Source organism: Mesocricetus auratus, unplaced genomic scaffold (genome assembly GCF_017639785.1).
Source record: "Mesocricetus auratus isolate SY011 unplaced genomic scaffold, BCM_Maur_2.0 Super-Scaffold_100008, whole genome shotgun sequence".
Classification (NCBI taxonomy): Eukaryota; Metazoa; Chordata; class Mammalia; order Rodentia; family Cricetidae; genus Mesocricetus; species Mesocricetus auratus.
Genome location: NW_024429192.1, coordinates 53,694,692 through 53,712,077, shown reverse-complemented (window position 1 = coordinate 53,712,077; position 17,386 = coordinate 53,694,692). Strand labels below are relative to the sequence as shown.

General features: G+C 46.4%; 1 protein-coding gene across 1 annotated transcript in view; it reads left to right on the top strand.

Annotated features, from left to right (window-relative positions):
• The first annotated feature begins 205 nt into the window (after nt 1-205).
• The window catches only part of Fstl1 (follistatin like 1), a 49,358-nt gene continuing 32,177 nt past the window's right edge, over nt 206-17,386 (top strand). Inside the window, exons 1-2 of the mRNA XM_005071502.4 lie at nt 206-332; nt 473-529. Of these exons, the coding sequence (XP_005071559.1) occupies nt 473-529 (57 nt within the window). The 5' untranslated portion in view covers nt 206-332. The remainder of the gene's footprint in view (nt 333-472; nt 530-17,386) is intronic.

Genomic DNA, 17,386 nt, shown 5'->3' with positions numbered 1-17,386 from the left:
GAGACACGAAACCCTGTGCCTTCTCTTGAGATGCCTTAGGACTCTTGGTGGGGGTCCAGGAGAGGACAGGGATGCCTGCGGAGCTTGGAAGCTCTTGGGCTCCGGGCGGGGGCCGGGAGGAGGGAGCGCAGCGGGAGCCGCGGGGGCTGCGCTGCAGAAGGGGAGGAGAATGGGGAGGAGCTGGGGGGGCCGGCGGGCGGGGAAGGAGGGGTCTTAAGGGGCGGCGAGCCCAAGTCGGACTTCCTCGGAGCCTGGCGACCAGCAAGGATCCCATCTCCTACTTCAGCTCTCTGCCCTACCCTACGTCCTCCGGAGCCAGGGACCCGAGCACGGTGAGCGTAGCGAGGAGGCTGAGTGGCTGCGGGCTCCGGGGGTGCTGGGAGGAGGGGACGAGTCTGTGGGACCCGAGGAAGTTTCCAGGGTCCGCGCGGGGCCCAGAACCTTCAGTCTCACCCTCTTCTCTCTTCCGCAGATGTGGAAACACTGGCTGGCGCTAGCGCTGGTGGCCGTCGCCCTGGTCCACGGCGAGGTAGGTGACCGGTCTCTGGGGTTTGCGCGCCCGGCGGCCGGGTGTGTGTCCCAAGGATGCTCTCTGGGGGTGGGACTGGGGGCCCTCACGCTTGCGATAGAGTGGAACTCTGGGCTCCTCCGAGCAGAAATTCTACTAAACTTAAATCTCAATTCTGAAGTAGTTTGGTCCATAAACCGGAGCCCCACCACGCCTAATATGGAGGGAAGCTGGGGAGAGGGCAGAGAGGAGAGGGGACAGACTGGGCGGATAGGAGCCGAGGCGGCGGCCAGAGCAACAGCAGAGTTCTAACAGGCGCCTAGAGTTCTGTTCACTTGAGAGGAAACTACGAATAGTTGCGGACTTTTCCTTTCCAAGTCTTTCCTTGGTGGGGGAGGACTGAAAAGATTGTTTAATTAGCAAAATGAAATTTCCTTTCTCTTTTATAGAGTGAATTGTGTTTCTCAAAAATGCATTTTCTTCTTTCTAAAATGTCATGGATTTCTTTTTGTTACTATCTGGGCTCCATAAGAGCCTTTTACAGTTCAAATTTTCCCTTAATCTGCGGCTCTCCCTTTGGGAGCCTCTGATTTCCAGTTAAAGCATGAAGCAGCTCTGTCTTTCTTTCTTTCTTTCTTCCTTCCTTCCTTCCTTTCTTTTCTTCTCTTTCTTTCCTTCTTTCTCTCTGGTAATGTTTTCCTTTCAACTCCAGTGACCTCTTGAGACACTGCAAACAAACCAACAAACCCTATGCTCACAAGCCCCTCCATTAACTCAAAGGTTTATGGACAGAAAATAAACAATTCTAAATTCCCCGGGCTCCAGTCTCCAGAAAAGTGAGGTCAGAAACTAAACATTTGATAATTATGGCAGGAAATGTGGAAGGAATTAAAAAGCATGAGAACGAAGAAATGGAATGCACATTACAAAAGAAATAGCTCCCTGGTGGGTGGTTTATAGCCCCTCTTGAGTTTTTCTTTCATATTACCGGTTAGCCCACCCTTTGCATCACAGCTTGATTCTGCCCCAGAATTCATAAAGGCTTACAGTCTTCTTTAAAAAAAAAGCACACACTGTACTGATGTCTCCTTTAATTCGCTGCATCATTGATTGAGGTAGAAACAAGCTATTTTTTATTCCCAGTAAGATAAAAGCAGCAACTATTTATTAGGTGGCTACAACTTTTAATAAAATTCCACTTTAATCATAGAGAAACTGAGTCAGAAGTTTATGCCACTTATCAGATGCCTTCAGTTATAATAGTGGGGGCAAGATGGGAGTCAAAGCCTTTCAGCCCCAGACCCCATACTCTTAATCACCCCCACCCCACTTGCAAGCATGAAAGCTTAGAATTTTGCCAAGTCTTTTGACATCAGACGTTGGCTGCTTGTATCACTAGCATCATATCTTCTAAAGCCTTTCAAACCCATTGAGGGGGGCTTTGTTATTTCCACTTTGCAGAGCAGGGAACAAAGTTAAGGGAACTAGTTAAACTGCCCACATTGATATAACTGATTAACTCTGAAAGTGGATCGGTATGTGCCCAGCTCCCCCACCCTGCCAACCCTCCTTGAGCCCTACCTGCTCCTCGTCCATTTTTCTTCAGAGTTTGAATGGAGGAAATACCCCAATTTTTAACCCTGGTTAAAGAATACTTCTCCATCCCTGTTATGGCCCTGGGGTGCTCACCTAGCCTGTTCTACATAGCGAGTTCCAGCACAGCCAGTGCTACATATGAGACCCTATCTCAAATAATAGTAACGATGATGATGACAGCTGCTGTCCTGTGATAGATGAGGTGAATCCCAGCTTAAGAACTGCCAACTAGTTTGTGAAATGACAGAACTCTTTGCAGAGGTAAGGTGTGCAGGGACTGTGACTCATCTGCACAAGGCTGCATGTCCCGAGGTCTGGATCTGTCCTAGGTAACCTTCTGCACTTCTCTCTGGCCTCCTCATCCTACTGCACTGCAGGGAAAAGCTCTTTCCTGCTGGAGTTCTCTGGAAGAAGAGCCTGTATTCGGTTCCCAGGCAAAAACCTTGGCGCAGAGGTGGGGGTGGGGGGTGGGGGTGGGGGGAGTGCTGAGGCATGAAAACCCAGTGAGTTGATGCAGACAAGAGGCTGTGAAGTCAGAACACAGGCACAGTGAAGAGGGATCACAGCCATACCATATTTCATGACTTCACTTTATTAAGGATTATTATCTTTTAATCAACCCAGCCTTTATTGCCTGACCTTTCAGGTAACTCTTGGCAAGTTTTAACGCACGTGTTAAATACTGCATCTTTAATCATGGCTGGAAAAGTGAATTAACCCTCTCTACGGGAGACGTGACTTGGCATACATTTTAAACACTATATTTGCAGTTAATGATGCTTGCAGTAGAATTTTTTTCTTCCTTGTTAACCATAAGAACATTCAGCAAACACTCAAATATGGTATTTCTAGTCTTTTGGCATGAGTCCATTTTAGTAAAATTTAGGTCTGCTGCCATTGTGCAAATATTGTTGAACTCTCAAAAAATGAAACATAGAAAATAAAGTGAACTTCTTTGCTGCCTTTTGCTGTAATAATCAAACCCAAGGATTTAATTCTCTTTTAAAAACTGTGATGGTTTTACAACTCCTGTTTTGAAGGTTGGAGTCGACCTTCAGAACCAGCTGTTCCTTCTCAGGGAAGGGTGGCTAGAATGTTCTTAATGCTAGTGTATAGATTCTGTTTGGTTACATTCAAAAAACTATTACCAAATCTCACTAAGGGGAAGTATTACATTGTTCTCGGTATTTTCCATGGTGTCACACCTGGCACCTCAGAGTCACACTGGTTGTTTCCTCCCTCCTCCCTTTGCACTGTCACTGCTTTCCCCCCAGGGCGTTCCTTCAGCCTGCCTCCATCAGAATTCTGCGCGCGCGCGCACACGCACACACACACACACACACACACACACACACACACACACACACACACACACACGTCTTCAGAGCTCTGCACTTGTGTGGGGGTGGGGGCAGCAGCAGAGAGGGGGTTTCTACCGTCAAACCTTCCTGCTCTTTCCTTTCAGGTTCCTCCCACCAAGAATGACCACAGTTCTTGGAAAGCTTTGGTAATGCAATCAAGGGTGATATAGAGAATCCCAGGCATCAGTTTGTGTGCCCCTGGAGTCTTGAGGAGTGTAATTTAGTTCCTCTATCGTGACAGTCTAGAGGGGACACATAATCCAACTGCCTGCTTCAAGACAGTCTTAGTAAGTGTCCAAGTGCCCCCTCCATGCATACCCTAGCTTATTTTTGCTATAGTTCCCAGCATTCAAGGTCTAGAAACGCATTATTGTAAATTATATATACAAGGGACAGATTTACAGAGGTGATCACTCATTCCAGTAGGATCCACACTTGAGCTGTGAACTGGGAATGTGTCTCTTGAGACAGTGGTGTGGAGAAGCAATAACAGTTCTATAGACAGATGCACTGCTTGCAGACTGCCAGGGCTCTGTCCCTCGGAAGCCACACTGTCTAATGTCACTTACACCTCTCCACCTGCATGTAATTACCCACTAGGGCTGTATCAGCCAGCTGGGGAGGGTTGGGAACAAACATCTCTGCATTCTACAGGACTGTCCTTGAGACTGCAGTGTAACCCACACCCCCCAACGGCTGCTCCTGAGCACTTGCAGCCCGTTAGCCACCCAAAGCATCTCCTGTTTATCCTGTAGCAAATAAACTACTTGCTGTGATTCTGAAGGCACTGTTGGGAATTGAGAAGTTAAAACATAGCAGGGACACCGCTGAATAGCCAAAACAGATGGACAAGCACCTGGCAGATGGAGGCACGGCCGCTGCCAATGTCTTTAGAAGGTGGAAGCATTACAGCTCCTGTCAGAGTGAGTAGGGTGGCAGGAAGCTCGTGCAAACAAGTTGAAGAGCTGTCGTCGGAAGAGGCTTGGGACTATGGCTGAGGTGGATCTAAGGACCTCGGAGGTGTACCCCGAAGAAGTGGTCAGCAGCACAGGCCTGGGCAAGAAGAAAAAGTAAAAAATAAACTGTACCCAGGACCACATTGGTGGATTGGAAATGAGATGGTTTCTTTTTCTTTCTCCTCTCCAAATACCTGGACATCCAGGGGAACATTTTGAACAGACATCCATTTTACTGGTTTCAGAATATCAGGTATCGTATTATTAGAAAAAATTACCAAGTCAGGTGGTGAGCAACTGTGGAGTTAAATACAGACGTCTTCCCAAGTTGCCCAATTCCAAACCCCTTGGCTTTGGCAAAGGTGCTTTCTCCAAGAGTGAGCCAGGAATGGCACAGGGTTTCCCTTCACGGTTTCCATCAGACGTAGCATTGTCTGGTTCGGGACAAGCACTCCCTACCCACGCACATAGAGCAGAATCCAGGATGATGTGCAAGTCTTGGTCTCTGCCCTCCCATTCCTTAAGGTCTACAGGTGGGCCTGGAGCTTTAAGTGTTGCATGATAAAATGTACATTAGAGTAACATTATTAGCAAGTAGATTCAAGGACAGCCTGGTCAAAATAGAGAGTTCTAGGCCAACCAGTCCTACATAGAAAGACCCTGTCTCAAAACAAAACAAAACAAACCTCTGGGAGGTCCTTCCATAACTTCTTGAAAATTTCCTTTTTAAAAACATTTATTTATTTTACGTGTATGAGTGTTCTGTCTGCATGTATGTCTTTGCACCCCCTGTGTACCTGGTGCCCTTGGAGGGAAAAAAAGGGCATCAGGTTCCTGGAACTGAAGTTAGATATGGCGGTAATCTGCCAGTTAGGTGCTGGAAATCAAACCTGGGACCTGTGCAAAAACAGGTGCTCTTAACTGCTGATTCATCACTCCAGCCCTGAAAATTCCTTTACATTCGTAAAATATTAACATCCATAACATGTAGCTTGATAAACTTTTGTACCCAGACATTCCCGGGAAGCTACTGCCCAGTGAAGACAGGGAGTTGGTGAAGAAAGGCTGTTAAGTTCAGGATAAAAAAGACACATAGTAGAAATAGTGTGTGCAAGGGTTTGGCCCAGCATCGGTTTCATCATTCCTTGTTGAACAGTGGTTTTCTTTTAATCAGTCTCTTAGTGTCTAGTAACATTTGGCGAATTTTTAGTCCACGTTTTAGCAATAATGAATTTTTACAAACCAGTGAAAAGGTTAATTAATTCTCTCAGGAGTCTGACAATTTAGGTGTTATGTAAGTATTAGAGTGTGTAGTTGCTTATTGTATCTAAGGAGAGTCTTCATAAGATGCCAATCATGTTTTAGAACAGCTGTAAATTAGAACTGCCCTGATATCTAGTAGATGAAGGGAGGGCATATGAGCCACTGTGAGCTGTTTTTCAAAATCTTACCTGTAGGTGGTGGGATGGAGGGTAATTTTAGTCGTTGCTCTAGTCTTTTCTAATTTTTCTAAGTTTTTTATGAGTATATCTTAGCTTCGTGTCTCCTGAGAACATAATGCTAACCTTTTTTCTCATGTTATATGCATTCGACCTGTGTGTATATGGTGGGTATTGACGTGTGTGGACTTTAATGGAGTGTCATGCATATGTGTCTGGATGTATGTGGAGACCCAAGGTTGATGCTAGACATCTTCCTCTAGTATTCTCTGCCTTATGAACTAAGTCAGGTCTTTCCATTAAACCCAGAGCTCAGAGATGTGACTAGTGGAGACAGCCATCTTGCTCTAGGGATTCTGTCTCTGTCTTCAAGTGCCGGGCTTGTAGGCCAGCCACCATGTCTATCCAGCATTTATATGGGTTCTGGGCATCGGAATTCCATTGCTCACATTTGCATGGCCAGTGCTTTTCCACTGAGTCATCTCCCCAGTCCAGTATTGACTTTTTCTTTAAATATAAAATGACATTAAGAGGATAAATTCCTCTTGGGAAAGGAAATGGTCACAGGAACCCTCATGATGTCAAGGCCCTAGATGAAATATCAAAAGAGTAGGACTAACAGGGATTGCTTTATGAGAGAATACGGTAGATGCTGCTCTATAGCTCCCAGAGAATTGATCAAATCAGTAGTATGTGATGATCTTATTAAAAACCGTAGGCAGTGAAACTAAGTACCTGCCAGCACTGGAATAAATGGAAATGGCATGAACAAAGCGTATGCGCAATCCTCACTTGCCACTACCCATGACAGACATTACTAATCAATCATAGAATTCTTCCCTACTGAATTCAGAGGAGGCTTGAAAATCTTATTCAACAGTATTCCATGCAGCCATTAGCAATCAGTCAGAGTCTCTATGTGAAATGAAAGCTATTTGTCATCCCTGCTGGAATACTCAATCCAGTTTGGCAAGCCCTGACAGATTTTAACTGAAACTGGGATAATAAGAAGGGTGAGTTGAGGATGGTATGACTGACATAGTGAACAAGAGGCTGTGGACCTGGGGTTGAAAGTGTCAGGAAAAGCCACTTACCAGTGTCTGGCCCAAGCACCTGAGTGCATTGGGTGACTGTACACACCTTAAATTAAGCCAAGCCCTTGGCCATAGGCAAAGGCGTGGCAATGAGAGTTTTCTTGGCTGCCCTGATGAAATACACGCTTGCTCTGGCTAAGACTTAGCGAGTGGCTGCCGTCACAGATAGCAGCTTCTGCATTAGCAGAGACTGGCAATAGCTTGCTAATAGAATGGTCTCTGGGTAGTTATAATACAAAATGTAGCCTGTAAATTTGCATTTTCTACTGTGGTTGAAAGATTTCCGTGTAATCTCTTCACGGACTTTTTATGTTCTCATTTGGAAGTAATCACTGTTACGCTATCCCCAGGATTAAGTCTGAATTTACACTGCCTGGTATGTCCTTAATAATTCAGGCACATTTGTGACCAATCAGGACGTTGCAAAATGACTCATGTAATATATGGCAAAGGATATGTTGTATTGCAGGCATATGCATGTGTGCATGGTGTGTGTGTGTGTGTGTGTGTGTGTGTGTATGTGTGTGTGTGAAGGGATATTTGATTCCATGTAGGGAAAGTGACTCTTTTCTCCTTTGTTATTTTCAAAATTAAAATCCTGTGTCTAAGGGAAAAAATTGTCTTTCCCCAGGCTTTCATTTATCCTTCAGTGATACTTAATAAATATGACTTATTAATCTGCAGAAGCCTCAGGCATTACCTCATGGCCCTTACTGGGGTGTGATATCAGTCACTTCACACATTTCTTTCCATTAACAGCAGTGTGAGACTAATAGGACCATGCATGTGGCCTTCATCACCAATGGTATACAGCCCAAATGGGTCTGGCCATCAGAGACCTTTGCAATGAGCAAGCAGCCCTTCCTCACCTCTTGCTTCTGGTTTAGACAATTCAACTGCAGTGGGATGTGGGCCCCTGCCCATCCGCAATCCCAGAGGCTGCCCATGGTGGGTAGATGGTGCCAGCATCCCAGATGCTGAGATGACAGACTGGTGCCACCATGTCTGGCCTCCAAGCCTGTCTTTTAGATAGACCCTATTACAGAGCACTTTTGTAGAGTAATGAAATAGTCCATGACGTGGAGGTCCCAGGAAGTGTTTCCTGACAGTCAGGAACACAGCACCTGATTCTCTGACAGGAACCCGGGGTCCTGTTAGAAAACCATGCCTCCATCCAGAGCCCAGCCTGACTCCAGCTTCATGTGCTCACAGCTACGCAATCCCAGGCCAGGACTCTTCTTTGCTATCTTCTCCCTTGGAAACAAATGGTATGCGAGTCCACAAGAGCCCGAAATAAAGGGATATCAAATTCTGGAGAACACTCACGAATGACAGTAAGGTAGAGAACTGCCTCGGTCTTCTGCCCTTCTACCTAGGGGTGCTGGAAGCTGTGATCAGATCTCCCACCACCACAAAAGAGAGCAAGCACACTTCTAATCTCCGCTTATCCATTCCATGTAACACCTCAGACCACGCCCAAAAGAGCTGGTACCCCAAAAGCTATTGGCTAAATGAATTCCCACAGCACTCCCTCTCGCTCATCCTCTTTGTCTAGCCTTTTCCTTCTACCATCCTTCCTGCTCCCTTCTAGCCATCACCCCCACAGCCTGGGCTGTGTTAGGAGCTGACACAATCCCTGCAGACCTCCTGCTTGTCTTCACACAGTTTAAACTCACAAACCCTTACATGCTGCTTTTATCACTCATCTGAAACAGTTCATTGTCTCAGTCAACAGATTTAGAGAGTCAACAGTTTCAGGCTTGTGCCCCATCTGGGGCCTAAGTTAGTGCTGGTGAAGGAAGGCCTTTCTCTCAGGATCTTTTTTTTTTTTTCATCTAGTGGGACAAGTAGGAAGGGAAGGGTACAGCTTCTGATGGTTCAGAGTGAGAAACAGCAAGACAGGGCTGAGAATCTCCCCCACCCAGGAAAGCCTTTCAGAAGTAGCCAGCAGCTGAGCTTGCAACAGGGCTGCACAGACAGAAAGAGCTTCTACATCATTCTTCCACAGTGATCAATCCTCATTTTATCCAGGAAGAAACTTCAGTTACCCAGCAACACCTAGAGGTGGGATATAAACCCAGGGCTTGAAATCCCAAAGTCAAAGCTCAGGGTTCCCTGCTACTCTGTCTTGTTTCTGGAAGTCAGAATCTGAAAACACACCAAAGATTTTGCTTGTTGTATGGACTTGGCTCTGTACAGACCCAGTCAACAAACTCTTCAAAGTCCATCAGTTGCTGGATGGCTCTGGTACCTGAGTTGATACTGCAGCCTTGCCCGCTCCAGCTCGTGAATGTGGTCGTGCTTAGCCAGCTGCTCCTCTGATGCTTGCTGAGTTGCAGTTGTTATTTGGGAGCATTGGCAGCTAATGGCCAGGGACTCAAGATATTTTAAGGCAGTTTCAGTGTCCTTGAGATGTATTCACAACTGTTCCATAGCACGTAAGGCCAAACTGCAGAATGGCTAAGTATGGTTGTCTGTTGCATGGATCCTCCTGGCTGAGGGGAGGATGGAGCCAGTTCCAGCCTGCACTGTACGCACCCAGACATGTGCCCTGGCACAGGGCCTCTCTGCCACCCAGCAGAAAAGGCTCCTTCCCCACCGACTGGTTAGTGAAGCTTCCCAAAGCCAACATTACCTCAGAGTCTTAAGCTTATTGGACTGTGGTCGCCATTTCTATGTCTGTAGCAGTTTTAATAATCTGGTTTTATCAGAGTCCTGAGGCCTCCATAAAAAGCTCGTTCTTCATACGGAGCTAAAATAACACAACTGAAAAGAATTTTAAAACATGGTCCTTCGCCCCTCCAGTGTGCCTCTTTTGGCCATTGCTCACTTCAGTTTGGGTGGAGGAACTGTGAGTTCTCAGGAACTAAGAAAAGTATCCTCAGTTCCCCTCTGATGGATGGATTACTAGAACTTCCTTCAGCCTATAGCTGGATTCCAGCCCCGGGAAGAAATGTCTTAGACAGAGTGAGCCCCCAACCTGAAATCTGTCAGGGGTTGTGTCATATGTTTGTATTAGCTGAACAAAGAACTACAGGCTTTCTGGCCTGGCTCCCCTCCTCCCTCATTCGCCCCTCCACTGGGAGAGGCCAGCTAAAGTCTAGACAGCGTCTGCTTGGCACCATGCCTTCCCAGCAGCCCACAGGGCTCTGCAGCCCCAACTGCCTCAGAGGTGTTCTTTCTGGTTCCTCTCGTTGCTCATTTCCTGCCTTTCTCAAAGTCAGCCCTGAGTTGTCTTGGGGGACTGGCATGTACCCACACATGTAGGAAGCAAGTAAGTGATTTATGAGCCTGCGCAGGATTCGACTGCCTTGTGAGGTTCTGTACTGAGAAGAACTGACTGCAGCATGCCTGAGAAAAAGTGGCCTTGGTGGAAGTTAGCTTAAGGAAGCCTCCATCTTTGATGTGAGTGACCCAATGGCACCTCCAGGGAGAACTGAGACGAACATTTAATCCCTTACACCCTAAAAAGAGTGGGAGTGAACTTGCAGTTTAAAATCCCATTTTGGATTTTCAAAATACTCTATTTAGAGGAAGTAGGATATTTGATTAGCTCTTATCTTCATTTTGTATCTATGGGGGAACCATTGGAAAGAGAGGTTAGCTAAGGAATGAGAAAACAGAATGAAGGAAAGCAGGAGGCCCCAGGATCCTGCTCTTAGTTATTGAGTGCAACCTAGAGGGCCAGGGTATGGTGCCTGAAGAGTCTTCATGCCCCGGATCCTAAACCCTGACTACCCCTTAGATGGAAGTCATTTGATTTTCTGCTTCAAGTGACAACTGTGTATCAGCACCGAGGAAGAAATGGAAGATGTCAAATCCCCTTGGGATTGAGGGAAAGATCTTAAAATAAACAAACAAGACCCTAACAAAATGCAGAACAATCCAAAATCTGAAAAGTGAATCTGAGATTTTACTTGTGTGTGTGTGTGTGTATACGCATGCATGCATGCATGTATGTATATATTATTGGCTTTTCTAGGCAAGGTTTCTCTGTATAGCCCTGGCTGTCCTAGAACTAGCTTTGTAGACTAGGCTGGCCTTGAACTCACAGAGATCCACCTGCCTCTGCCTCTGCCTCCTGAGTGCTGGGATTAAAGGCCTCTGCCACCACTGCCCAGTATGAGATATCTCGACAAAAACAGCTTTTTAAACCTTCACATTTTCCTTCAAAAAATGGTGCAGTCTTGGAAATGGCTTACGAAATAGCTGTGTAGAAAAGTTACTTGGAATCCTTCTTGCTTCCCACCACGTTGCCTGGCCCACGACCAGGATCCAGGAGTTACTGAACAGGTGTTGATGAGTGTCCTGCCTTGGTCCCCTGGCCTTGAACTGTGAGTCAGCAATGAGTGTTTGCGGCTCTCAGGCACTGGTCTCTTTGTCTTTGACCTAAGCACTGAAATCAAGTGACTTTAGTAAGACAGCCAAGGCCAACGTGGATGCTTCAGTCCCACTGACATGTTTGGCGCATGTCCTGGCTCCTGGCTCCAAGCCCTAGTAGATAGTTAGGGACTCGATTGCCCTGACTTCTGGTCCTGCATGGGGGCTACTCATGCAGTGCATGTGCCCTTCCTATTAAGGGTTATTGTATAGGTTAGAACCGTGCACATGTATGTATACACATTTGCACATGCAACCCATGCACACTAATTTAAATTTTACCCCTAGGAAACACAGGTGTAAACAACAAATTTCTATGGAAACTAATGGAGACAGGCAAGTGTGTATTGTTTGTCTGTTTTACTGTGTGACCTCTGTTATAATGCCATGTCGTCACTCTAAGCCTACGGACAGTGCTTATTTTTGTGAATATAAAACTCGACTGCTAAGGAATGCATATGTCAGTCAGTCAATCATTCTACTTTAACCAAAAAACAGTCAGAATGCCTGCAATTAGTTAAGCTGACTAAGTTTGTCGAGGGATCCGTGTTTGGGATATAACAAGAGCAAGAAAATGGATACGGAACTCAAAGACAGTCCAGAGGAATTCTTGGTTACTTTCTCAAGGATGCTTGGATCATTTAAACCTTGGGGTGGTGTTGATACGGGAAGAATTTCTGCTGGAACAGCTACATGTAGGGAAGCAGATGTCCAGGTGCTCCAAGTGAGCACCACAGGTGTGTAGGTGCTCCAAGTAAGCACATTACGTCCCCTTTACCAACACAGCCTGTCTTGAGGGCCCAGGAAAGTTTCATAGCTTCTTACCGACCCAGCTCCGTTCACAAAAGCTTCTGTAGGAGAGAGGCATATGCATGCACCAGCTCATTCACAAATGGTGGGAACAGGCTTCTGGAAATGCTTGTAGCTATGATGCTGCAATCAACTAGGGCAGGGCCAGGCTACCCCAGAAACTTCAGGCTCTTCTGGTCCCAAGAATCTTAGGAATGTGAATGTGCCCAGTTGCTCTGTTCCTCCCCCTTCTCTTCTCTCCTTCATTTTCCACTTTCTTTCCTGTCTTAGCCTGTGTTGCTTTGGTCTTGCTGACAGGCACATAGAGGAGTCATATTTCCAGGGTAGGCATTTATTTTAAAGGCAGGCTTTCTCTGTCTGCATCAGTTGGTGTCTGCATCTTGTTCATCGAGATTTCTGCAGTGCACCACGGGCTGGCTGAGGACCAAGAGAACCCCAGCCAAGGAACACCTGCTGACTTTGGCTTCCTCAGTTCCCTTCTGGAAGATGGCAGAAGGAGGAGAGCGAGGCTGGAGTCCAGGTGCTCGTTAAGGTTGGATGTAACAAGTTCAGTCTTCACCGTGTGACCATCAAGGCAGGAATGATAATATTCCACACTGTGCCCTACCCATTGTCTATCAGAATATTCAAACAACTGACCCCCAAGAAAGCAGAATTGCTCCAGGAAGCTCATGGTACCTTGTCTCCTAGGAGACTTCTCACAGTTCTTGTCAGACCATTTTGTCGCAGTGTCCAAAGCCAATGATGAGGGGCAGGATCCCACCTTTATCTGGACTGCTTAGCACACCTTATGTCCTCTGTTTAAACCTAAATATCACTAGGACCAGACAATGGGCTTGAGATGTGCTACTCTTCCTAATGTGGCCTCATTAAATAAATCTTTTTTTTGTACTTTCCACTATTGCTTTAACTGTTAACAGTTAATTTGTTAACTGGCTTATTGAGGATGGGAGACCCAGCCTGGCCCTGGCTTACCTTAGGGGTTTCCAGGGCTGTGGTTATTATCATTTATTTACTTACTTATTTGTTTATTTATTGATTAGTGTGTGTGTGTGTGTGTGTGTGTGTGTGTGTGTGTGTGTAAGTACCCATGGAGTTCAAAGGCATTGGTTCCCCGAGCTGGAGTTACAGATGGTTGTGAGCCCCCTGAGGTGAGTACCAGGGTTGGAAGTTGGTCTCCTGAAAAAGCTGCATGAGCTCTTCTGAGCTTTCTCTGCAGATCCTTCCTTCCTTCCTTCCTTCCTTCCTTCCTTCCTTCCTTCCTTCCTTCCTTCCTTCCTTTCTTTGAGACAGGGTTTCTCTCTGTAGCCCTGGTTGTTCCAAAACCCACTCTGTAGACCAGGCTGGCCTCGAACTCACAGAGATCCACCTGCCTCTGCTATCCGAGTGCTGGGATTAAAGGTGTGCACCACCAATGCCCAGCCATCTCCATATTTCCTAATAAAATTTCCTAATTTTTTTCGGGGCCATATTGCTTTCAGAGCAGTTACAAAGTTAACAGCTTTCTCTTAGAAATACAACTGGGAAGAAGTCTGTTTTCTACAAAAGGTCCTGTGTAGTCTGATCTGGATGAGATAGGCACTGTTTTTGTTTGTTTGTTCGATATCTTATTTTAGGCATTTTTAATCCCCCCAAAAGCCATGGTGGTGATACAAACTCCTATTAGAATAGCTACTGTTTGATGATTTTGAACTGGTTCAGTCATTTTACAGCTTAGGAAATTGCATTTCCCCTCAAAATCCCCTTACACGTTTAATCAAACAGAAGGCTCCTCATGTCTTAAGTTGTTCCACTGAACGGTGGTTTAATTAGGAGCCTGCTCTCCACACAGGCTGTTTCCTTATTTGGCTGGGTTATTTTTGCAGGTTTTTTTGCAGGTGACGCTGTCATTTTGCTCAGTGTAAATGGCATTGTCTTGGAGACCTTAATTACTCACATTACAGTGGCCTGGGATGTAAAGAGCTCCCTGTTCCTAAGTGACAGGTTTTTAATTATAGGAAACGTCTTCTTTCTGCTTATGCTGGGGGTGGGGCAGGACTGGCTTTCCGTGTGGCTGGCTGACTTTCTGTGTGTGTTTGTAGTGTGCTTGTGCGCACAAGTGTGCATGCGTGTGTAGTGTGAGTGTGTTTGGTTCCTGGGTACCTGGATGCTATTATGGGCTCTAGACTGCCAACCTGTAGCCTAGGTATGCCAGGAGCCATATATGGAAAGCCGTAACACTCCCTTTAAGGGAGAAACAATGGTTAAGAGTTTCTAAGGCTGTGAGTGTTCAGAGCATGAACTGTTCCATGGTGATTCTTGTCCTGGAAATGGGGGTGGGGTGGGTAGTCGGGTAGCCCGGTAGCAGGAGGAGGATGGGGCCAGGGAATGCGAGCAACAGAAATATCAATGTTTGTATGAAGGTGCCATAGTGAAACCCAATGCTCTACACAGTGGTAAAATCGGGAAACTAGAAAATGAGGAGGAGGAAGAGGGGGGAAGGACAGCAGCTGCGGTGGGAAACGCTGATGCTGTGGCTAAAGGGAGGTGCTAGACTGAAGAATTACTCTGTAGCCCAGGCTGGCCTCAAACTCATGGGCCATCCTGCAGCTGCAGCTCTCAAAGCTAGAACTGTGTGTGAGCCCAACCTTCGTGAATATTTCAAGGCTAATGTACCATGAGCTAATCTGGACAAACTTCTGGGAGCAGAGCCTATCTGTATGGAACCCCAGGTGTTGGGGAACTTGCTTCCTAACGAACCCATTTCATGGTGGTGATATAGGACCTACCTGGAACCCAGGGCTTGTCCAAGGGAAGAGTCTTCTGGGAGTGACTCAGGTTGATACCGTCAACATGGTTCTGTCTGTACCTACTCCTGGATATTTGGGGTATCCAGCGAAAGTATTCAAGAATTTTCTCTGAATTAAGACAGGGTTTTGAGGTGAGCTCTAGCTGGCCTGAATTCCCCACGAAGTCCAGGATGATCTAAAACACATCCAAGTACCAGAGCTAAAGACCTGTGCTACCACATCTGGCTACATCTTTTTTCCACTGCCCATACTCCAGTCTCTTAGCAAATTCTGCTACAGGCTCTACTATCATAACACATCACCTGTGTTGACTGCCCTCTGTCTCCATCTGCCACCACTGCAGTCCAAGCCATCATCATAGCAAGCCTGCATTGCTACAGGAGTATCCTAGACGCTTTCGTGTTTTCTTTGTATCGTCTAGCCATCTGTTTCTCTATACAGCATCTACAGTAGCCTTCATAAAATCCCCATCCACACTGTCACTCCCTATGCAGTGCTCTCCAGTGTCCCTTACTGAATTATTTCTCAGTGGCTCTAAGGCTGTCAATGCTCTGGCCTCTGCCAGCACCTTGTCCCCTCTCTCTTCCTGTTGTGCCCTGTACAACCGTCACAATAGCAATGGCTCTCTTCCTGTTCTGGGAGCATAAGAAATCCCATCCTGCTTTGCACTTCCCTCCTGTGAATGAACTGTTCATGCTTCAGTTTTCAGGTCCGATGTAACCAGCCATACAAAGTAAGGCCCCTTCCTTCCCAGCTTTCAGCAATTCGTACCACGACAGAGTGGTGTGAACAGGAGAGTTGGTATAAAAATTGGTTTTCTACCTCCCACTGGCTATCCACCTAGCATTTTAGGCCCTTTTTTGGGGCTTTATGTTACTTATTTCTTTTGGCCCATGGGCCCTTAGGCATCTGACAGACTTTATTAAACAACAAATAGGTAATCTTGCCGCAAGGCCTATTCAGGTCCATTATCAGAGGCTGGCCATGAAGGAGAGTGGTCCTTATCAGAAGGCTGATGAAAGTGATGGCAACGAGGAAGGCGAACTTAGCCTAATGTTCCCAGTCTCCACATAGCAAAAAGGAGACTCAGTCGATAGAGCATGAGACTCTTAATCTCAGGGTCACGGGTTTGAGCCTCACATTGGGCGCCACTTGACCATGCCGGTGGGGGACAGTGAACGTAAGACCGGGGGCACCTAGGAGAAAATGAAGGGCAGGGGGTACAGAAACTGACTGCAAGACAAGATTCTGATCAAGCCAACAACCTTTATTCATCCCAAAGGGATTTATGTAAGACCATTGGCGGGAAGTGAGGAGGGGAGGGAATGGGACTGCATTCAGTGCAGCCAGATGGACACATTCAGGTCTCATGGAAGAATTCCTTTATTCCAGGAAAAGTTCCACCCCACAACACAGCCCTGGATGGAGACCTAGAGAGCAGGGAGATGCCCCTCCCAAACCCCAACTGATCCAAACTCTTACATTTGACCCATAGACCAGATTTTCCCCCTGACTCACCGCAGCCAGTCGCCCCACCTTTCAGTGGAGCGGACGTCTCTTAGGGTACCCCCAAAGCAGTTAAATATGTGGCATCTCTCCAGGGTGGGTGAGTTAAAAACAGAGTGGTGGTTTTCAGAACTATCCTGTTACATGGAACTTGGGATATTTTTCCTCCATAAATGCAGATCTGGCCATAGCAGCTAACCCAGAACAGCTGCTGTTAGCCTTTTGCACAGAAAAGGAGGTCTTTGTGCATTGTTGGTACAACATGAGGTCTCGTGGGGTCTTATTCCCTGAAGAAAATAGAGGGCTTCACTGCAATGGAGCTAAATTCCTCACCATCGCTCTTCAGGCCTCCTGTCAGCTCAGGCTGCTCTGATTAGCCAGCACATGTCGATTTTTCAGCTTTTTCTTCCCAGCTGCTCCAAGAGGAGAATGCAAGGCAGAATTGTTTCAATCATAAAATGCGCATGTTTTCAATTATTTAATCTTGGAACACTAATAGGTGTGTGTAAAGAGAAGCTTTTCCTTGAGAGGAGCCTTCCCGCCAGCCTGGTTCTAGATCCGCATCAGTCCCAAATAAACACACAGGAGGCTATATTAATTATGAAGCTGTTGGCCTTGCTTGTTTCTTACTGGCTACCTCTGAATTAAGTAATTACCCCATAATTGTTAATCTAAGTATTTCTCTTACTGGAGAATGGTTCCGGGCTTCCTACCCCCATGGCATTACATCTTGACTCTCTGTGTTTCTTCTTCCCAGAGTTCTCCTGGACTCCTAGTCCCTCCTATCTTGGTTCCCTATAGGCTCAACAGTACTTTATTGACAAATGCACAGGACTTCCCCCAACAGGTGTGTGTGTGTGTGTGTGTGTGTGTGTGTGTGTGTGTGTGTGTAGAGAGAGAGAGAGAGAGAGAGAGAGAGAGAGAGAGAGAGAGAGAGTATAACCAAG